Source organism: Trachemys scripta, chromosome 4 (assembly GCF_013100865.1).
Source record: "Trachemys scripta elegans isolate TJP31775 chromosome 4, CAS_Tse_1.0, whole genome shotgun sequence".
Classification (NCBI taxonomy): Eukaryota; Metazoa; Chordata; order Testudines; family Emydidae; genus Trachemys; species Trachemys scripta.
This window is the reverse complement of record NC_048301.1, coordinates 19,880,468-19,904,532: the sequence shown is the minus strand read 5'-3', so window position 1 is coordinate 19,904,532 and position 24,065 is coordinate 19,880,468. Positions and strand designations below refer to the sequence as shown.

The following is a 24,065-nucleotide window of genomic DNA, read 5'->3' as shown; positions in this document are numbered from 1 at the left end:
CCAGCAGTTACTGTTATACATTGATAAATGTCATATTGAAAGGATTTTTAAAAGAATTTTCAAAATCTTTTTTGATGGCTCTCTAACTGACCTTTATTGGTCCAAATTGTTGAGTGTTCCGAGACAGAAACCTGATCTACAGGTAGGAAAAATCTCCCTTCTTGATGCTCTCGTAGCAGAACGTTGGGATTGTTGTCATGCCAGCAGTGTGCTACTTCAACAAATGCAGAAGACAAAGGATGGCAGTGGGTTAACATTATTGCCAATACCACATGTTCAAAAATTGTGATCCAGACCCCTCCAAAATCATGAGATTAGCTTGAAAAGAATACGATTTTAAAAATAAGTTATTTTTTCTGCTGTGATCTGATATTTTCACTTTTAGGGGAAAGCACACCATCAATTTGTGTGATCATCTCAGGGCCTCCCTGTTCACTACTTGAAGGGGACTCCACTTACTTTCTCCAAACACTATGGTGTGTAGGATTCTGCCATTATATCCCTCTCTACCCAGACAGGATATGCAAGTTCCCACGCCAAAAAGCACCCATTTGATCCTTTCACTCCCCTAGGCTAAGCAATTATTATTACAGCCTCTCACGGAGAAACAAGTCCATACTGGCCTTTGTTGACAATCAAGACAACAAGCAGTAATAAAGAACTGTCAGCCTGTTCCCATTAAGGGCAGATTTAAGATAAGTGGACGCTAGAGATTATTTGCAAAGGATACTTCGTAAAATTCACCTCAGTCGTGTCTCAGAAGGTTGTGTCTCTCTGTCACCCAGTAAAGAAAGGTGCCTGCCTTCAAACTTTCCAAATGCACTTTCCCTTAGAGCAGTTTCTTCAGTTTCCATTTGTTTTCATGGGAACTAGTTAAGGGGTTTTTTTTTTTTGCCCCCCCCAATCTCCAAAAAGATGGAAATTCAGCTCCATCGATCCTTGTCCGACTCAAGAAGTGTATCATAAAATGTACAGCAACACGGAGAATCTTCCTCTTCTCACTCAAGAGATTTTAACCATATACTTCCTTTGTTGAACTGATTTGACAGGGACCTTACCTGTTCCTATTCATCCAGCCAGTTTCCATTTCTTCTGCTTTGTCATAGGCCACTTGAACTACTTGTGTGCTCCTTTATGATCCCCGGATCAAGTAATCATTTCATTTGATCAGAACATCCCACTCCCTTTTTTACAATCTTCCCCATGAGAAAAAAATCCAGCTTCAGAGTCTGGATCTCAGAAAGGTAATCAAATGTCACATTTTTTAGAACAGAATCTGTCTAAAACCCAAAACTTTTTTCATCCCATAAGGTCTGAAGGTCACTGTTTCACATTGACTTAATTTGGATATGAAGGAGTTTTACATTGGCTCTAACGGAGTGAGGCCTCAAAGCATTGAAGCCCTTTCCACTAAGACTGTAGTGGTATTTCCAGTAGAACTATAGTAACAGTATTGTCAGAAATAGAATTTCTTATTGAAATTTGCAAAGCTGTTACTTTGCTCATTCACCAAGCATTACAACATTTCATTGTCTGAATATTCTACTTTTGGATACTGTGTATTGTAGGCTACCAGTATTCGCTTTTTGTTCTCAATTTTGTTTTACTTACCTATTTTTGTTCCTACCACTCATGTCCCAGTGGTAATAAGGCTTTTGATAGGTGGATATGTGGACTTTACAAATAGGACAGTTTTTTATCTTGGCTGTTTATTGGTCTTATGTCTTGCTCATCCATCAGTTTAGAGGCCCCTTCACCTCTCTTCTTCTTTGTCCTCTCCCTCTAATTGGTGCACTTGTAACTATTTATATACTTACTTACTACTATTTATATGCTTATGACTATTTGGAAGTTGTATCCTAGGGTCAGTCTCCAATAGGCACCCTTCTTCAGAGGTGGGTGCAATATAATAATCTAGCTGGATTGACAGGGTAATCTGGAAATCATTGGCTTTTACCTGAGCGCTTGGAGCAAGTGTAACCCACACACCTGGGTGTGGTGTTCTGTCCTGCCTAATGGCACTGAGACCATTTAGAGAAAGATTGGTGAGTCTGCTCTACAGACTAAGCTAAGAGCCGTATGGCTTTTGGATCATGCAGTAGTAGAGGCTCATGCACTAAGCTCCAGAGATCCCAGGTTTGATCCCACCTGCCGATGACCGGGGTCTGTCAGTGTTACACCAGAAAAAAATCTTTCAGACCTGGGAGGACTCAACCAAGTAGTCTTGAGCCTGGACTGGTGGATGCACTTGATGGGAGAAAAATAATTTTTATAGATGGGACAAAATTGTTTCATTTGTCTAATGTGGGGCTTGAATCCCCAACCTACTCTTTGAAAGGCCTGTGAAATGCACCATTGCCCCAGAACCTAAGCACTAGAATCATGGCATCCCTGAGTGGTGGAATGCTATGATACATATCAGGGCCATGTAACCTAGACAGAAAGATCGTGGTAGTAGACACTTTCTTCCCTTTTTTTTTGTTTTGTTTTGGTTAGTTATTGAAACTCAGACATAAAAAGCCATTACAAAATGACTGTTCCAGCACTTGAATTTAAAAAAATAGAGAATTTACAGTATGTAGCTAGAACGCCTAGACTTCTCATGAATTTCATATATGTATATTTAATGGAATTTATTGCCGCTCTACAGAACATAGTGTCAAATCAACTATGTTAATTGAAAAAGATTTATCATATTATTGTTAATGTTGTAGCATGATTCTAGATGATATATAAAATAATGCTAGTTGAAATGGCATTAACGTATGCATTTAAGTTCCTTTTTCATTTATGTGCATTATTGATCTTATTTCATTGTTGGGGAGATAATGGATTTATAATTAGAATACACTCACAGTAATCAATGATGAGATTATTAGGCTTATAAATAGAATTTTAAGACTAAGATGAGGTAATTTCCCAGTGTAACTAAGAATCAATAATTAGAGGCTTGCCTTGAATCTTAAAGTAGTACTTGTAAGATTAAAAATAAAACACTTTTAGAGAAGTAAATCCATGTATATTTCTTAACTGTGTTACACAAAGATATGGTTTATCTATAGTTTGTATTTAGTTCTTCTCCAAAATTAGCCTTTCTTTTAAGTTTGACTCTAAGGCTCTCCCCAGCTGTGCAGCCATGAAGGCTGGCTGCCCAAATTTGACTTTGTCCTAGGTGATGGAGTCATTATGCCTTGCCCCGTTGCCATATGTTTGCAATCAAGCTTGAGGGAGTGACATCAAAGGATTCACTGAGCAAATCCCTTGTCCTAACACACGGCAGTAGGTTTTTCCTGTCTGACTGACATAAGAACGGCCATACTGGGTCAGACCAAAGGTCCATCGAGCCCAGTATCCTGTCCTCTGACAGTGGCCAATGGCAGGTGCCCCAAAGGGAATGAACAGACAGTTTATCATCAAGTGATCCATGCCCTGTCACCCAATCCCAGCTTTGGGCAAACAGAGGCTAGGGACACCATTCCTGCCCATCCTGGCTAATAGGTCCATCAATGGCTATCTTCCATGACTCTATCTAGCTTCCTTTTGAACCCCGTTCAGTATTGGCAAGGAGTTCCAGAGGTTGACAGTGTGTTGCGTGAAAAAATACTTTCTTGTGTTTGTTTTAAACCTGCTACCTATTAATTTCATTTGGTGGCCTCTTTTTCTAGTATTATGAGAAGGAGTAAATAACACTTCCTTATTTACTTTCTCTATACCACTCATGATTTTATAGACCTCTATCATATCTTCCCTTAGTCACCTCTTTTCCAAGCTAAAAATTCCCAGTCTTATTAATCTCCTCATATGGAAGCCGTTCTATACCCCTAATAATTTTTGTTGCCCTTTTCTGAACCTTTTCCAATTCCAATCAGGGCTGATGCTACCATTAAGGCAAACTAGGCGGTTGCCTAGGGCGCCAAGATTTGGGGGCACCAAAAAGCGGTGCCCCCAATTTTTTTTTTTTTTACAGCATTCCTCCACCCCCTCCCTGAGCGCGCAGTCGCCGCTCCACTTCTCCCACCTCCCAGGCTTGCAGCGCCAATCAGCTGTTTGGCACCACAAGCCTGGGAGGGGAGGAGAATTAGAGCGGGGGCAGCATGCTCAGGGAGGAGGCAGAGCAGAGGTGAGCTGGGGTGAGGAGCTGCCGCATGGCTCCCCGGGGGGGGGAGCTGTTGTGAGGGGGGGCACCTCAGGGCAGGGGGGGAGCTGCCGCAGGGGGTGCCTTAGGGCGGAAGGGGGGTGGGGAGCTGCCGCAGGGCTGGAGGGGGGGGTGCAAGGTGGAAGTTTTGCCTAGGGCGCGAAACTTCCTTGCACTGGCCCTGATTCCAATATATCTTTTTTGAGATGGGGCGACCACATTTGCACACAGTATTCAAGGTGTGGGCATACCATTGATTTATATACAGGCAATATCGTATTTTCTGTCTTATTATCTATCCCTTTCTTGATGATTCCCAACATTTTGTTTGCTTTTTTAATTGCCGCTGCATATTGAGTGGATGATTTCAGAGAACTATCCACAATGACTCCAAGATCTTTCTTGTGTGGTAACAGCTAATTTAGACCCCATCATTGTATATGTATAGTTAGGATTCTTTTTTCCAATGTGCATTACTTTGCATTTATCAACATTAAATTTCATCTGCCATTTTGTTGCCTAGTCACCCAGTTTGTGAGATCCTTTTGTAGCTCTTTGCAGTCTGTCTGGGAGGGAGAGTTCCGTGATTTGAGCATTGGCCTGCTAAACCCAGGGTTGTGAGCTCAATCCTTGAGGGGGCTACTTAGGGCTCTGGGGCAAAATCAGTACTTGGTCCTGCTAGTGAAGGCAGGGGGCGGGACTCAATGACCTTTCAGGGTCCCTTCCAGTTCTATAAAATAGGAATATCTCCATATATATTTAGTAGTTTTGTATCATCTGCAAATTTTGCCACCTCACTGTTTACCTCTTTTTCCAAATCGTTTATGAATATGTTAAATAGGACTGGGTCCAGTACAGATCCCTGGGGGACACCACTATTTACCTCTCTCCATTCTGAAAACTGACCATTTATTCCTACCCTTTGTTTCCTATCTTTTAACCAGTTACCAGTCCATGAGAGAACCTTCCTTCTTATCCCATGACTGTTTATTTTGCTTAAGAGCCTTTGGTGAGGGACCTTGTTGAAGGCTTTCTGAAAATCTAAATACACTATATCCACTGGATCTCCTTTGTCCGCATGCTTTTTGACCCCCCCCCCCCAAAGAATTCTAGTAGATTGGTGAGGCATGATTTCCCTTTACAAAAACCATGTTGACTATTTCCCAACAAATTATGTTCATCTATGTGTCTGACAATTTTGTTCTTTACGATAGTTTCAACCAATTTGCCTGGTACTGAAGTGAGGCTTACTGGCCTGTAGTTGCCAGGGTCACCTCTGGAGCCAATTTTTAAAAATTGGCATCACATTAGCTATCCTCCAGTCATTTGGTACACAAGCTGATTTAAATGATAGGTTACAGATGACAGTTAGTAGTCCTGCAATTTCACATTTGAGTTCCTTCAGAACTCTTGGGTGAATACCATCAGGTCCTGGAGACTTACTACTGTTTAGTTTATCAATTTGTTCCAAAACCTCCTCAATGACACCTCCATTTGGGACAGTTCCTAAGATCTGTCACCCAAAAAGAATGACTCAGGTTTGGGAATCTCCCTCACATCCTCAACAGTGAAGACCGATGCAAAGAATTCATTTAGTTTTTCTGCAATTGCCTTATAGATTCATAGATTCTAGGACTGGAAGGGACCTCAAGAGGTCATCGAGTCCAGTCCCCTGCCCTCATGGCAGGAGCAAATACTGTCTCTAGACCATCCCGGATAGACATTTATCTAACTTACTCTTAAATATCTCCAGAGATGGAGATTCCACAACCTCCCTTGGCAATTTATTCTAGTGTTTAACCACCCTGACAGTTAGGAACTTTTTCTTAATGTCCAACCTAAACCTCCCTTGCTGCAGTTTAAGCCCATTGCTTCTTGTTCTATCCTTAGAGGCTAAGGTGAACAAGTTTTCTCCCTCCTCCTTATGACACCCTTTTAGATACCTGAAAACTGCTATCATGTCCGCTCTCAGTCTTCTCTTTTCCAAACTAAACAAACCCAATTCTTTAAGCCTTCCTTCACAGGTCATGTTCTCAAGACCTTTATCATTCTTGTTGCTCTTCTCTGGACCCTCTCCAACTTCTCCACATCTTTCTTGGAATGCGGTGCCCAGAGCTGGACACAATACTCCAGTTAAGGCCTAACCAGCACAGAGTAGAGCGGAAGAATGACTTTATCATGTCTTGCTCACAACATACCTGTTAATGCATCCCAGAATCATGTTTGCTTTTTTTGCAACAGCATCACACTGTTGACTCATATTTAGCTTGTGGTCCACTATAACCCCTAGATCCCTTTCTGCCGTACTCCTTCCTAGACAGTTTCTTCCCATTCTGTATGTGTGAAACTGATTGTTCTTTCCTAAGTGGAGCACTTTGCATTTGTCTTTGTTAAACTTCGTCCTGTTTACCTCAGACCATTTCTCCAATTTTTCCAAATCATTTTGAATTATGACCCTGTCCTCCAAAGCAGTTGCAATCCCTTCCAGTTTGGTATCATCTGCAAACTTAATAAGCGTACTTTCTATGCCAATATCTAAGTCGTTGATGAAGATATTGAACAGAGCCGGTCCCAAAACAGACCCCTGCGGAACCCCACTTGTTATACCTTTCCAGCAGGATTGGGAACCATTAATAACTACTCTCTGAGTACAGTTATCCCGCCAGTTATGCACCCACCTTATAGTAGCCCCCATCTAAGTTGTATTTACCTAGTTTATCTATAAGAATATCATGCGAGACAGTATCAAATGCCTTACTAAAGTCTAGATATACCACATCCACCGCTTCTCCCTTATCCACAAGACTCGTTATCCTATCGAAGAAAGCTATCAGATTGGTTTGACATGATTTGTTCTTTACAAATCCATGCTGGCTATTCCCTATCACCTTACCACCTTCCAAGTGTTTGCAGATGATTTCCTTAATTACTTGCTCCATTATCTTCCTTGGCACAGAAGTTAAACTAATTGGTCTGTAGTTTCCTGAGTTGTTTTTATTTCCCTTTTTATAAATGGGCACTATATTTGCCCTTTTCCAGTCTTCTGGAATCTCTCCTTTCTCCCATGATTTTCCAAAGATAATAGCTAGAGGCTCAGATACCTCCTCTATTAGCTCCTTGAGTATTCTAGGATGCATTTCATCAGGCCCTGGTGACTTGCAGGCATCTAACTTTTCTAAGTGATTTTTAACTTGTTCTTCTTTTTTTATTTTATCTTCTAAACCTACCCCCTTCCCATTAGCAGTCACTATGTTAGGCATTCCTTCAGACTTCTCGGTGAAGACCGAAACAAAGAAGTCATTTAGCATCTCTGCCATTTCCAAGTTTCCTGTTACTGTTTCTCCCTCCTCACTGAGCAGTGGTCTTACCCTGTCCTTGGTCTTCCTCTTGCTTCTAACGTATTGATAAAAAGTCTTATTGTTTTCCTTTATTCCCGTAGCTAGTTTGAGCTCATTTTGTGCCTTTGCCTTTCTAATCTTGCCCCTGCATGCCTTATCGTTTTTGAGTGTTCCTTTAGCATCTCGATCGTCCAGTGGCCCCACTAGCTGCTTCAAAAGCAGCCATTTAAGGTGTCAAGAAACTCTATCTCAGCGTCCCTTCCTGAGGTGATATGTACCCAGTCAGTATGGGGATAGTTGAAATCCTCCATTATTATTATTATTGAGTTTTTTATTTTAATAGCCTCTCTAATCTCACTGAGCATTTCAGAGTCACTAACACCATCCTGGTTAAGTGGTCTGTAATATAGTCCTACTACTATATTCTTATTTTTCAAGCATGGAATTACTATCCATAGAGATTCTATAGTACAATTTAGTTCATTTCAGATTTTTTACTTAATTTGATTTGACTTCATGCTCTTATTTCAGGGCAGAATTTGAAAGGGGCCACATGCTGACTGGGAAGGCTACCGACTGACAGCTCAGTGCTGTTGGACAAAGAGAGGGCTCAACACCCATTCTGTAACTCAAACTAAAAGTGATTTATCATGGTAGGAACTCAGATAGGATGGTGGTGAGGGCTGTGTAAATAGCTGGATAGATAGATAGGGGAAGGGACTCTTCCTCTGATGACTGGGGGAAGGGGCAGTTTGTCCATCCATGCATTGGCGGTGATCCCTTGCATCACTTTTGATACCCTCCCCTTCTGACACTCTCCAGTGATCGGAGGTGGCATTTGCGAGTTCCCACACTGCCTGCTAACATACCAAGGTTAGAAAGACTCTGGTCTGGTTTAAAAAAAAACAGGAAAACCCTGCTCAAGAACTGTTAAATTGCTGTGTATCTGTGTTAATTGAGCTTTCGGGCTGTAATAATGTCCACAAGCTGCTTGGCTCCACTGGGGTATATAAGGAGGGCACTGACAATAAAGGAGTTGAACTGCACGCATATGAACTGTCCATCCCTTGCCTTGGAACTCCAGTGTTCTTTCTCTTTTATGGCTTTGCTTACTGACCAAACTCCCTTGGGTAGACTGACTTAGCGAGGAGTCAGCATGCAAGTAGCCTAGAGGGCAGCATAAATTTTAGGCCTGTCACAGAGCCTTGTTTAGTAGATTTGTGTGTGCTAAGGGCCCAATTCTCCCTTGAGATGGCCAGAGCTTGTACGTTTTTAAGCACGATACTAGCTGCACAGTGACACGTACTCTGGTACCTGACAGGAAGGTTGGTCCCTAAAACTGTTTTCTTTAAAGTAGTTAAATTTAACACACAGGCCCAAGCATGATCAAAATAGAAATTAGGAACGAGTGTCTCCCATTTTTGCCTTTTATGTTCTTTATTGGTATTTCTATGCTGCTCATCATCAGACTATCTGAGCGCCTCACAATATTAATGAGTATGTTCTCAGGTAGGAAAGTATTGTGATCTCCATTTTACAGATGGAGTGAGGCACTGCGAGATTAAATGATTTGCCCAAAATCAGATGGGAAGTCTGTGGCAGAGCCAGAGGCAGACCACCCCACGTCTCATGATTCAAAGTTCTGTGCCTTGCATATGTGACCATCTTACTCCCTTCCCTTAAAGAAATATCAGGCTATTGGAAGTTTGCACTAATGGAAAGGCCTTTCCTCTGATTTATTTTATGTGGGGAAAAACAAATCCTAAATTGGTATAAATGTATATTATTACAGGCTTGAAAATGCCTCCCTTTGCTTTCAACTATCGACTTCTGTCAGTGTAGTCAGGGGAGTCAGTCAAGAAACCATGGGCTGTAGATTTTGGTAAACAATCCATTTTTAATTGTGACCAAAGTGGTAGTTTAAAACATAGTGAGCGGTGGAGCAGCCACATTTTGGCTTTCGGAAGCTGCATTCATTTCTGATGTGTGTTGATAAAACATGTCAGGTGAGGTTTTTCTAGTGTTTTCTTGTGGCAGACGGATCCCAGTTATTCGAGCATAGGCTTTGTTTACCCTACTGAGACTGTTTGGAATTCATCCCCCACAAAGTGGTGATTTTAAAAGGGAGAAGATCCAGCAGAGACTCCTTTCACTTGGGGCTGCCTTTTCCTCTGTGATCCTAAATCTCCATGTGGGAGGTTTATACAGGGCATCTAGGAGGGCACACAGGTTTCTCGGAGTGTATTCGACAACATGTTAATCAGCTGGTAGAGGTAAGAAAGAGCTTCCGCTGGATACTGAGTGGCACAGAGCTGATTTTCCATTGGGTGGGACTGGGTGTTGCCAATTACACCTGTGTGAAGTGGGTGTAGAATGCTGCTAAATGAGAATGGTAGCGTTTTACACCCACTTTGCATGAGTGCAAATGACCACACAAGTGGCTAGATTCCTCAGTGCCTACCCTGTTTCCCCGAAAATAAGACAGTGTCTTATATTAATTTTTGCTCCCAAAGATGCGCTAGGTCTTATTTTCAGGGGATGTCTTATTTTTCAATGAAGAAGAATACGGTACACATTTTTTTGCCTTATTATCGGGGAGGTCTTATTATCGGGGGGATGCCTTATATTACAACGAGAGGCAAAACTGTAAGTAGGCCTTATTTTCGGAGGATGTCTTATTTTCGGGGAAACAGGGTAATGGTCTGTGTAGTTTCGGTGCTGTAGAAGAGGCATAGCCATGCCTCCCCAGGGAATGCCCTGGAGGGGAACCCCTGCAGCAGCTCTGGCCTCAGTGGCTTTCCAAAGCAGGGACATGGGCTGGCTAGAGGAGAAGCGGGCATTTCAGGGGGTGGATGAGGAGTAGTGACTGTGGTGGCCCCACACTCCTGCCATAGGCATAATTTGACTTCTATATTGGGGTGTGTGTGTGGGGGGGGAGGGGGGCGGAAGTGGGCATGCACATGCGCACACACACATGTGCATGGTGATACTCCTGGGGGAATTCTGCACCACAGCACAATGCAGAATTTTGCAGAAATTAATGTTTTTGTGCATAATTTCCTTTCCTGCACAGAAATGGGCTGCAGTGCTGCTGGCTGCCACTACAGGCCTCTGGACCTGGCAGAGACTAGCTTGCACATAGAATATACTGGGGGAGGAGGGGAGAGGGAGAGGGAGAGAGTAGAGAGTTCCTAGTATCTGCAGCTCCCAGCATGCCCTGAGGGAAGGAGACGATGGTGTGAAGGAAACTCCACACAAGCCAGGGACCCAGCAACAGGCTGTTTTTCCCTCTGGATCCCTGGGTGGTAGGGGGAGGATGTCTGGGCTGGCTGGGGCCACAGCTGGGCTCTGGGCTGTAGGGGGAGGGTGTCTGAGATGGGGGGGCATGGCTGGGCTTTGGAAGGGAGGGGGTGCAGGTATGTGGGCTGGGGGTCCCCCACGGCTGGGCTCAAGGGAAGGGAGTTTGGGTGTATTGGAGGGGGGTGTGCCGCGGCTGCATTCTGGGGGAGAGGTTGTGCGTCTCTTGCCCCCCGGCTGGGCTCTGGGTGGGGAGGGGGCAGAGAAACAGGAACTGGGTTGTCATAGGGGTTTCTTTAACGCTCTACTCCTGGGGGAATTGTGTGTGTTTGTATTGTTACAGACATACTTGCTGACAGGTATTTTGAAATAAATTACCAAAATAATTGAAACAGGCATGATTATGTAGTGTTATTTTGACAAATAAAATTTGCAGAATTTAAAAATATTGTGTGCAGAATTTTTTGGCCCAGAATTCTCCCAGGAGTAATACTGAAGCCAGTTTCCTTGGCTCACTGGCTCTCTCCCCTGTCTGGAGTGGTACCTGGGCTGCTGGTGCTGGGGGGGGGGGGCGGGAATTTTATGGCTTAACAGGGGAGCCCCAGCTGCTAGCCACCCCAGCACTGGCTGCTGCAGCCATGTTGCTGCTGAGGTGCAGCTGTGACCACTTCCCTGCTCGGGGGCGGCGGCGGCTGCTACTAAGGGGACTCCACATGCCCAGCTCCTGCTTCCTCCCCCCCCCATTTCTGTATCCTCTTCTCTTCCCCATCCTCTCCTCTATCCCACTCCCTTCCCCACTCTCTCTTCCCCTGTCCCCCTGCAGGCATTGACCTTTGTACAGTAAAAGAGTGGGCACTAGGACCCAGGAGGTGGCATCCAGCTGCCCAGACGGGGACCCAGAGCACAGGAGAACAGGTGCTCCATCCCGCCCCCTCCGCTCCTGCGCGCCGAAACATGCTGGGGCAGGAGGAGGCGCAGAATGGGAAGCACAGAGCCCCCCTCACTCACCTATCCCACTCAGATAGAGCAGAGCAAGCCCTGCAGGACAGCTTGGCTAGGGTTGCAAGGTGCTGGTTTTCGAAGGCCACTAAAAGTCTGATTGGTGTTTCAGCAGGGCTAAGGCAGGTTCTCTGCCTGCCCTGGATCCACATGGCTGCCAGAAGCTGCCAGCATGTCCAGCTCCTAGACGTAGAGGCAGCCACAGAGGCTCCGTGCAGTGCCCCCGCCTTGAGCGCCAGCTCCGCATCTCCCATTGGCTGGGAACTGTGGCCAATGGGAGCTGCGGGGGTGGCGCCTGCAGGTGCGGGCAGCGTGCAGAGCCCCCTGACCCCTCCACCTCTGAGCCAGACATGCCGGCCACTTCTGGGAGCTGCACAGGGTGGGAAGGGAGCCTGCCTTAGCCCCGCTGCGCCACCGACTGGGAGCTGCCTGAAGTAAGCGCTGCCTGGATGGAGCCCGTGCCGCGAACCCCCTCCCCACAGCCCAACCCTGCCCCAGGTCTTAACCCCCTCCTGCAGCCTAACTCCCTCCCGGAGCCTGCAGCCTTCACCTCCTCCCGCACCCTAACCCTCTGCCCTAGCCCTGAGCCCCCTCCTGCACCCGAAACCCCTCATTGTTGGCCCCACCCCAAAGCCCACACCCCCAGCTGGAACCCGCACCCCCTCCTACACCGCAACCTCCCATGCCCCAGCCCTGAGCCTGTTTCTGCACTCCGAACCCCTCATTTTTGGCCCCAGCTGGAGCTCTCACCCCAACCTCCTGCCTCAGCCCGGTGAAAGTGAGTGAGGATGGGGGAAAGTGAGTGACGGCAGGAAGGGGGATGGAGTGAGTGGGGGGCGGGGCCTCAGGGAAGGGGCAGGGCAAGGGTGTTCGCTTTTGTGCGATTAGAAAGTTGGCAACCCTAAGCTCTGCACTCACAGAAATGGGGTGGGGGGTGAATGGCACGTGACCTCCCCCCCACGCCTATCCTCTGGGGGAGCAATGCCCCCCTGCACTTCCCAAAACTACATCTATGACCCCTGCAGAGCTCCATAGGGATCACTGAAGCAGAGGCACAAGCCCTAAGAGCTGCTCTAGCCTGTGCCAGGGGCAGGAATAGCCCCCATGGACCCTAACTAAGCAAAGGCAGACACAAGCTATCTTCTCTCCATCCCTGCACCGGCACAGGCATAAATCTGGCCCAAAGTGCATGATCGTGAACAATTGGGGCCTACTTCTGTGCTCTCAGCATCTGATCCTGTTCATATTGAATTCAGTTACAACATTCCCAGTGACTTCAGTGGGTGCAAGGACTGAGCCCTCAACCTCTAACATTAATCCAAATTCTGAGGGCCCTGAGTTTGCTCATGAATTTGAGTTTCCTGCGAGGTAGCTTGATGCACTGCTGTGTGAGATGGTGGACAGACCTTCCTATTTCTACTAAATTCTACCTCTGCTTTTTTTTTTCCTGGTGAAATTTTCAGGGTGAAACAATAGTGAGGTGTGTTAAACTCCCATGTGTAGCTAGCAGTGGCGCCTTTTTGGGGAAAATTCTGTATTTGAGTCACAGAGAGCATGTGATGCACATAAAAGGCTGACACTGCAGGTTTAGGCACAAATTACGGGAGATGGCAGTCTTGTTACCACACCACAGCTGCAGGTTGTAAAACAGCTACAGTAGTGTATTTTAGTTAGAAACTGCCCTACTGGTTTATAACAAGTCCCCATGGAAACATACTAGTAAAAAGTTTATCCCAAACATGTTTCAGTTCAAATGGGCATTTACTTCCTGGTACTTTTATATCAGTCTGAAAGGGAGAAATTTCACTTCCAAGCTGTGTGCACCCTTTCATCCTTGCTTGGGGGAAAGGAGGGTTTACCGTCTGAGAATTACCCAGATAGTGATTTACGTCACACTTGTTCCAGTTAATGGTGGTAGGTCATAGAATTTTAGTGTGAATTGCTTTGGGGTAAAATTATTTATCATTATTTCATGTACAAACAGTAGCTTATATAAGATGCAAACTTGTTAGGCCAAGCAATTTTGACAATTTAATTAGCTGTCACCGCTGTAGTTTTAAAGTGAAACCTATTGGATTAAAGGGGAAAAAACCCAGGAAACTCCCATGCAAAATCACAGCCCCAATCCTGCAAAAGCTCCACGTACAAAATCCACATTGTCTTGTGTTGGAATTCTGCATGCAGAATTCTTGCAAGATTGGCCCAGTGTTTGGAAAGGAAACTGTGTCCAATTCTGATCTCACTTATGCTGGTGTAAATCAGGAATAACTCCATTAATGTGAGTAGAGTTACATGTATGTAAAACTTCATTAAATGAGAGGACAATTGGACCTATCCACTTTAATTTGTGTCCTTTTTATACTTTTTTATATTCTCTCCTATATGAAGCTACCTTTGGTTTTTATGTTTAGAAATCCTATCTGTTTCCTTTCTCTTATACCTCCATCCATTTTTCTTGGGATTTTCCTTTCTGGTTTTCTTCTACCTTTATTTTATTGTCCACACATTTATTTGTCCTTCTCTTTTCATCTGTGTAAGCTTTTATATCTCAACTTTTGTTTCTTCTCTGTCCCCAGTGCCAGTTTATGCACATGATTTTACAATTACTATTCCACTGGAGCACAGCAACAGCAGGCTGGCTTTTTGGGTATTTCTGGGAAATTCTGTGGCCTGTGTTATCCTGGAGGTCAGACTGAATGATCTAAATGGTCCCTTCTGGCCTTGGCATCTATGAAACAATGGACAAAGGTCAGTGTCCAGAGACTGGAAACATTCTGGCTGAATTTTTGGCTTTGGACCTCAAACTTTTATTAATAAGTTAAGATCTTGTTAGAGCTGTAATTGTTACTTAATGTGGTATAGGTAGACAAAATTTTATGTACCTGGATATCTGATATACTGTATTGTGAAGTCATCTACAATGTAATTTTGGAAAAGTCTGATGTATTTAAAACTATTCAGAGCTCCTGCCATCTGGTCACAGTAGAGAGCACTGATCCATGTATTCGTACACAGAGAAAGGGCTCAGTTCCCTGGTGCTCCAGAACCCTAGTGAATGTATCTGCAGAGTGAGGGTTGGGAACATGTGACACCATCTTTGGCTTGTTCTGCCCCTTGAAGCAAATTGGAGCAACCTCTCACCCCCTACCCCCTTGCTTGCCAGGGCTGGCTCCAGCATTTCTGCCGCCCCAAGCAAATCAGCGGCGGCAATTCGGGGGGAAAAAAAAAAAAAACCCTGCGATTGGCAGCGGCAGTTCAGTGACAGGTCCTTCGCTCCTAGAGGGAGTGAGGGACCTGCCGCCCCCGAATTGCCGCAGGTGCCGCCCCTCTCCCTTGGCCGCCCCAAGCAGCTGCTTGTTAAGCTGGTGCCTGGAGCCGGCCCTGTCGCTTGCTAATCCCTCCCCACTTGATTCTGGTTGCCTCCTGGCCTGCCCATTTAGACATCTCTTTGCTAGTTCTTTCCCCATCTATGTTGGATGGACTCATGCTTCTGGGTGCCCCATCTTCCACCTGCTTCAGCAGACCTGCTGCAAAACCTTTACCTCTGCCTCAGTGGAACTGCCTGTTATGCCCTTAAACCAGCCTGCTCTCTGGTGTCATGTAAAGAATTACAAAGACTTTTTTCAAACACATTAAAGAAGACAAGTAGCTGGAGTTTGAGCCATCAATTTTGAATTAGTCTTTTTAAAACTCCTTATTGTAGTGATTGATATCTGACTATTACTATGATTGGTACCCTATGAATACCTCAGATCGATAGAAACCCTCACAGCAGCTCCATCCCAACTCTCCTCTGCTGCTAACTAGGGTGAGAGATGGGGTGGGATGTCTAAGAATGTACAAGCACAACACTGAGAGGCTATGCAAGAATTGCTAGGGTGCCTCAGTTTCTTCACCTCTCCAGGCTCCCAGGTTCCTGGTGCTCACCCCATACTCTCCTTAAGGCTCCCATTGCTGTCGTATTTCAATCTTCTAGTACAAAAAACAAAATTTATTGCCACTATTCGCAGCTCAAAAAATTTGACTTCCAACAGGAGTACCATGGCCAAAGAGCACTGTTTGTGACTCTGCTGTTTGCATGTTCTCATGACTGACCCTGGGATCTAGCAGGTCTTGCACAGGCCAAGAGAGGTTCCCCACAGCGAGAGGGCAGGTTAGGTCAGGAGTCCCAACCTGATTGCTCCAGCCACTGGCCAGCTTTCTCCCCTACTACCGCACCTTCTAGAGATGCCTACAAAATCCCCGAATGGCAGCCAGTCCTGAAGTGTAAAACACTTTTTCAGAAGTGACGGCCTACTTCTGCTTTCATTGAAGTCAATGCGTGTGTGACTTATAGAGGGAGCGGAGTTAAATCCAATGCTGAGCAGTTGTGGAAATCTCTCCCTGAGGATTATTCAGTTTCCAAAGGGTTAAGGTTTTTATTTTTTTTTATAAGGAACCATTAATCTTGTGGAGCAGCAGCCTATGGCAGTTAAAATATTCAGTGCAGTCAGTAACACATTATAATGACAAGGTTGTGATTTCTGCACTTGATCATGAATGATTTATGAAAATTTAGTAAACAGCGAAGGCACAGTTCCCGTTCAGCGGCCTATTGAAGTCATCTCCTTGTGCAGACTTGTGTAGTTTTAAAAAAGGCCCCAACAATCAACAAACCTGCTCCCATTCCCCTGGAAAATGATATTTTCAAAATCCATCCTTCAGAAGAGCACTGTGGATGAGGTAATGCTCACGATTTAAAAGCAACCCCTCCTTTCATTATCTTGCTTTAATCCTTCAGGGCCCATAGTTGAAATTAGTCTGAAATTGTTATTTGTGACAAATTGCAGTGAATGGGAGGTTCCCCAAGTTTTTTGTTTTTAATTTTCCTACCTCAGGGTGAGTGACTCGGACCTGCTCGATTTCCTAATGCCTGAATTGGCAATCCTTGAATCAGCAGCACTTCTTTTCTCTGATGGCTGGCACAGGCAGAACTGTGCATCAGTATACCTTTCCTCATGCTCGCTGTTTCTTTTCTGCTTTTCTCTCCTTCCTCTTTCATCTCTGGCTTCTCTCTCTTCCCATGCTCCATTTTTGCCTCTCTACTTGCTTATCAGAGAATGGCCTAGAGAATTTCTTTGCTAGCAGGACTGTAGACACCAAACACATTCCTGTTCCCTGCCTTCCCTAACCCTTCCTCCCCCTTACCTCTCTCTGCCTCTTTTTCCCAATCATATTGCCACCATCCCTTTCTGTCCCTTCCCTCCCTCCCTCTTTGCTTCACACCTATTTAGAAAACATTCTCTCTAAAAGGCTCCCTGGGCGGTTGTGAGTGTCCATCTTTGTTGGGAGCATTCCCTGCTGTGCGGATGCTGAGCCTGCCCCTGCATGAAGCACTCATTGCAATCAGTTCTGGTCTCCTGTGACCCATCAGCAGAGCCAAGGAATGGGAAGTCAATCCCTAATTAGAATCAGCCCTTCAGGAGCAGACCACTTCTAGTGCCAAACACTAGTAGTGCTTACTATTCTCTAACACTAATAAAGCACTTTTAGGGCCTGATCCAATGCCTGTTAATTTAGGTGGGAGTCTTTTCACAGATATCAACGGGCAGTGAATCTGGCCCTTAAGGTAACATTTTAAAAAAAGCCTAAGGCCCAAATTTCTAAAGGTATTTAGGCATTGTTGTGCTCAGCGTCACCATGTCTATCTGATTTAGGAGCCTGTTTCATTTTCAAAAGGGGTTTAGGCACTAAGGCTGGGATTTATACTCAAACTGACTTAGGCCTTGGCTACACTCGCGGATTCACAGCGCTGCCGTGGCAGCGCTGTGAAGCGCGAGTGTAGTCGCGCCGCCAGCGCTGCGAGACCTCTCTCGCAGCGCTGCAAGTACTCCACCTCTCCGAGGGGAATAGCTCACAGCGCTGTGAGAGAGCGTGCAGCGCTGCAGGCGCTGATTACACTGGCGCTTTACAGCGCTGCACTCGCTGCGCTCGGGGGGGTGTTTTTTCACACCCCTGAGCGCAGCAAGTGCAGCGCTGTGAATTGCCGGTGTAGCCAAGGCCTTAGGGACTTAAGCTCCTAAGTCTAATTGAAAGTCAATGGAATTTGGGCTCCTAAGTCACTCAGGGTATGTCTATACTGCAGTTAAACACCTGCAGCTGGTCCATTTCAGCTGACTTGCGCTCGGGTTATGGGGCTGTAAAATTGCAGTGTAGACATTCCGGCTTGGGCTGGAGCCTGAGCTCTGGGACCCTACAAGGGGGCATGCTCACTCAGGATGGTGCAAACACTATTTGAAATGAATCCTAAGCTTTGAAGAACCATTTTGTTTTTCTCTGTCAATATATGGCAAAACTGATGTTACCTCTGAGTTTAAGAATAGTAATTGAGTAATTAAAGACTTAATGGAAAGGTATGGATTGTCTTTAAATACATTATTTCACTGATTAATTTATCGTGCACGCCTCGTTCTCATTTTTTTTCCTTTCCGAGAATCAATGCACTCTCCTTTGAGCCCCACCTGTCGTTCGTTGATATAAATCTCTCTCTAAGAGCAAAGAGTAAAATCATTTCACTGACTAGGAAACTGCAGGCTAAATTTTTCAAAAGCGACCCTTTGGTCACTGCAACTTTTGTGTGCTGATCTGGAGATCCCCTGGGGGACTGATGTTCAGAAAGTATTGAGCATCTATCCTCTGAAAATCAGGCCCCAGTAAGGCCTCTCAAGTTGGGGACTCAAAAAATTGAAGTGTCCAAAATCACTAGGCAGTTTTGGAAGTTTAGGCCTATGGATTTTGAGCTGGTGGGTATATATCTGCATTGTTGCCCATTATCTGTATAGGGCCATATGCTATAATAGCTTCAAAGAAGGAATGAGAAATCCGCTTTCATTATATGCATACTAGATATAAAAATATCTCATTCAGCAATAGAACTGTATTAAATGAATAGCTGTTAAGAGATGCGACCTACTATAAGACTAGAAATGTGGTGCAAAAAAAGGTTATCCAGTCAACAGATTCCACTGAGTCATCATAAATCTGTTATCTGTTGTCTTGAAATTCCATGAAGTATTATGTTAGCGGTGCAGATTTCACTTTTAGCTTTAGATTAAGAAGTGGCTGCACAGAAAATCCAGTAGTTCATAAATCTTTGCTTCTTCTGTAATAATTCGTAACTTAAATGTACGATTCTCCACAAAACACTGTTGCATAAACCCTAGTTCTATAGAACTCCATGAAGAAATTTCTGTGAAATTCAGTGGGGACCAGGCTTTGGCCCTGTAATTATAATTTGTAGTAACAAAGGGTCTACATGGAGTTTATGGATTGCCTTCAGGCAGATTCTTTCTTGGACTCAAGTTTCCTAAATCAGTCTATAAAATGTTTTCAGTGAATTGTTATGAGGAAAAGCATCAACTACTTAACAAACCCTTCCACCCAAACTCTGTAAGCGTTGGATCCTTAGACTTCAGTGGGAATAGCGGGTGCCCAGAACCTATCAAGATGGATTTAGCACTTTTGAAAATTGGGCCCTCAATGAAACTGCATGCAGCACTTCAGGTGTGAAGTGACTGACTGGAAAGGAGTTGCTTGACATCTGAAGAATTTTGCCCCTCCCACTCTGATGAGAGAAGCTCAGTTTGGATTTTTCAGAGTGTTATAAAGCTGAGGTGTTGAATGTAAGTGTGGACGCAGATAGTTCACATGTCTGTGTAGCAGATAGTTCTAAAACGTGATCTGCGGTGGTCTAGAATTTAACATTTGGTGGCATCCCAGGGAGTATTTAATTGCATTTGTGCTGCATTACAAGGCTGTCTCCTTTTTCTGAATTTATTTTAGCTAATTAGTTGTAAATGTCAGAGTAGTATTTCAAATGACAGAAACATCCTATATTATTATACATGAAGCAATTAACTCTTCTGACAAATATTTATTTTGGTGTCTTCTTTAATTAAGCCTTTTGTACTCTTGGAAATACAGCGTGTTCTCCCCAAAAAGGACACTTTTCCAGCGCTGTGGTTGTGTATTTTTGCAGACTGCCATGGACATCACAAGTAGTTTAATGAAACTTGGCACTGGAAGAGTTAATAGGCCTACATGTTAGGATACTTACATGACACTGTCTGTTTCAGAATACAGATTTCTATGATATTTTGGGCAAAAACAAAAAACAAAACCCCAAACAAACCAAAAACTCCCCCAAACACCACTGATTTGGGACATTACACTGAAAATGATTAATCCCCAGGCACTCTTGTTCTTTGCACAGATATCATTTGCAGGAGACAGAAATGTAACATACTTGTGCCACTGATGCTGATGGAAAAACAGCAGAGCAGTGGCTTATATAGGTTTTTTTATTTAAAAATATCGATGTTTTTACTTGTTTCTCGTGGCTGCTCATGTGGAAACAAGTTACAAATATGATTGTTTGTTTGTTTAGCTCCTTTTAAACAGATAGGTCTCATAGTTGATGTGCCACTGAGAAATAATTCCTGACAGTTATAACTGAACCAGATAAACAGTTCTGCCAGCCGCAAAATAACACTGTAAAACAAAAGGGTTCTGCTTATCGTTTTTCATTTCTTCATGCTTGTCAAACTATTTAACCGTGCATTATCCAGAACAAAGGGTCTCCATATTACTCTGCTTGTCTGCTGTGGTCTGGTTTTAACCTTCTCCACTGCAGGGCCCTCTATGGCATGCTTGTCCACCTTCATTACTTTTTCCTTGCTGTCGCTATGTTTTAAGCACAGGCTGCAAGGTTGTGATTTAGAAGCACTACCTTAAAATTCAGGCTGTCATACATTTAATCTATGTTTATATGTATACATCCGCATATGTATCTTTTAAAATTTTTCTTCAGGCAGAAACGGCAACAGAGGGTGGACGGGAAGGTCCTAACGTTCACGTCGCCTCAGGGCAGAACAACTGTGACCAAACTGGAACAGGCGGCTCACTGACCTCGCAGAGTTTGATCGCTCCTGCTGGGGCCTCTGCTGGTACTTCAGCTGCAGCTTCATTCTTCATAAGGTAGTGTTGATCTTTACAATTTACATAATTGCTAATGGATGTTACATGGTTATAAACTGAAGTTTCCACTATGAATAACAGTTCATGTTGGCGTATGGTGGCAATTGCTGAGAAGGGAGGTAACCATCCTCTCCAGACAATGGCCTTGCACCATTGCTGAGGTCATGTTTTTATTTCTGGAGACCTAGCGGGTATAGTTACATATAACAAATCCACTACATGATAGGCTTCCTTTGAGCAGGGGTTTTGCTGCTCTGTACCGGCAGAACAGAGATGAGAAGCTTAAACATCATCTACCTCTATTATAATTTGTTTAGTCATCAATGTTTTGTGCACACACAATTGACATACATTTTCAGAACCCCCTCAAAAGAAGTACTAAAACTTTGTGGATTATTAATGGGACTGAAGCCAAGGCTGTCTCTCTTTATGCCAATCCAGCTTTTGTACGAGTGCGTGAAGAACTCAGTTGTGTTATCCAAAATGCTGACATGGACAATAGTAAAATCAGACGTTGTTCTTGTTCATGCACATCCAGCAGCTGATCTAAGAATTTTTTTGGGGTAGTTCTCTGGCCTGTGCTATACAGGGAGTCAAACTAGATGATCATATTGGTCCCTTCTGGCCTTAGAAACTATGTGTCTACAAGATGGTATGTGTATGTATAACTAAAGGAGCAAACCCTTCATTCCACATGCTCATATTGCTTATGAAAATGTTGTTCATAGTGGTACCATATTAACATGCATCCATGTTTGTGCTATTTTTTTCCCCCATCTACCCCAAAGGGTAAGTCTGTATTTTGACATTTGAGATTATTTGGGAAAAATGAAGAACACTTTTTATTTAGGTTGTTATACAGTAACACAGGGTTTCTCAAACTTCATTGCACCGCGACCCCCTTCTGACAACAAAAATTACTACATGACCCTGGGAAGGGGGATTGAAGCATGGCAGTGGGGCCAAAGCTGAAGCTTGAGGGCTTCAGCCCTGGGTGGGGGGCTGTAACCTGAGCTCTGCAGCCCATGGCTGAAGCCAAAGTCTGAGCTCTGCCACTTAGGGCTGAAGCCCTTGAACTTCAGCTTCATCCCTGGACGGCGGGGCTCGGACTTTGACTTCAGCCTCAGGCCACAGCATATCTAACGCCAGCCCTGGTGACCCTATTAAAACAGGGTCGTGATCCACTTTGGGGTCCCGACCCACAGTTTGAAAACTGCTGCAGTAATATAACATGCGCATGTGTATAGCATTTTTTCTCTTGTAAATGGTAAAAAAATAGGCTCTCAGGTGAAAAGCTTGAATTTCAAGGTATAGCCTCTAATAAATTGTTAGGACCAAGTGGCAGAGTTCTCACAGTAGGGGTTCATTATGAAAATGGTTACTGAACTATCTTGGTGAAAATGCTGGTGCTATAATTGCTAATGTTGGTTAAATGGAAAACTATTGAGCAGATGGTAAATTCTAAAACAACAAAAAAAAACCCCAAAACCCTTTTAGGGACTCATCTGCGCTTTTCAATTTCTTTTCTATACGAAACTCAATTTGTAACATTCTGTTGGGAAAGTTCAGTGTGTTCAAATGTTCAAGTGTTCAAATAGTATTAAGAAATTTTCATGCTGGGAAAACTTGTTAATATCATGCATATAGAACATCCTTTCTTTTCTCCTTTCAATATCTTTTGGCCAGATTTTCTGATGTATTTGAGTTTAAATGAAGCCTTTGCTTCTTTCCAGGCCAACTTCTTGTGACATTACGCCACACATTCTTCTTAGCAATATTTCTATGATATGAAAATGGCCTAACTAAGATGTTTTATGGAAGATAGGTCATGTGAGATATCATTGGAAAGGTTATGATTTACTGAATGTGATTATCCTATTTGTATGCATGTATCATTTCGGTATCTGAAGTTAGAAATATTGACTATATAAGAATTACAACTGTGTTTTCGCCTGGGGAATGCCCACCAGACAGTATGCAATCAGTCGGGAATGGGCCATTAGGGAGAACAGTAGGACTTTGAAGATACTAATCTCCCTCCTTCCTGGGATGCTGCAGAGTCATGTGATCATGTCACCTGGTATTGGACACCATCCTGGACTTCTAGTGTTTTTCCATTAAGAGGGGGCGGGGGTCAAACTGGGAAACAAAGGATTCCCGCCATATTCAAATCCTATTTAAGGCTGGGGAGTGAGTTAATCTAGGTTCTTCTCCACTGCCTCCCCGCACAAGAAGAAAGACTGCTGAAAACACCTGAAGAAACAAAGGAGCTAAACTGAGGAGAGCAGGGGTTGAGCCCAGGCAATCAAGAGGAATACCTGGAGATTTAAGCTGTAAACAGTGAAGTTTACCGTCAAGAAACTCTGCAACCTGCATAAAACAAAATTTAGGAATTTGCTACTATTAACCAATTAATTTAATTTATTAAGTTTAGGTTGCATGTTTTGTTTTATTTGCTCAGTAATCTGCTTTGTTCTGTTTGCTATCCCTTATAATCACTTAAAATCTACCTTTTGTAGTTAATAAACTTGTTTTTGGTTTATTCCAAAACCAGTTTGTGTAATTCATAACTGGGGTGGGGGACAGGGAGGGGAAAAGCTGTGAGGAAGGGAGCGGATTTCATGAGCCTACGCTGTATAGATCTCTATCCAGCGCAAGACAATATAATTTTTGGGTTTCCACCCCAACGGAAGTGTGCACTTGAGTGCTGGGCAATCCCCGATCTGAGTCTTCCCACACACAGCTGATTTCTGTAAGCCTTTGGAGCTGGGTGTGTCCCTACCTGCGTGTGTGCTAGAATAGGCTTGAGAGCCTGGCACAACAGGACAGGGTGAGAGAGCCCAGGGTGGTGGAATGGGCGGGCTCACTGGGACCCCAGTACATCAGGTGGTACCCAGAGTGGGCGGGCAACTTGTCACACTTCTCTTCTTCCATGATCCTATTTAAAGACCAATACTAGTCTGAATTTATGTCCTGTTATGACTACAGATAATATGCTGCTTTACACACAAAATAACTGCATTAGGGTGTAATTCACACCTTTTGTTATGCAAATTCTGTGTGTGGGCACTCTTACTTTGATTTAGTTCAAGTTGCTTTGGATTTATTTCAGTGCAAGTTTGTATGTACACAGTCTTATGCAAGTACAATGTGATAACTTCACTGCAAACTCCAGAAGACAGGGAAGTAGGACTGTGAGGGAGAAAATTCTTATTCAATCTCAGATATCTGAAATCATAGGGGGCGGTGGAAGTAACTGACCAGATAAATTGCCTTTTCTT

General features: G+C 44.0%; 1 protein-coding gene across 1 annotated transcript in view; it reads left to right on the top strand.

The window, feature by feature from the left end:
• Positions 1-24,065, top strand: part of KIF26A (kinesin family member 26A) — a 129,144-nt gene that overhangs the window by 45,827 nt on the left and 59,252 nt on the right. Inside the window, exon 4 of the mRNA XM_034768642.1 lies at positions 20,618-20,784. Coding sequence (XP_034624533.1) covers positions 20,618-20,784 — 167 coding nt within the window. The remainder of the gene's footprint in view (positions 1-20,617; positions 20,785-24,065) is intronic.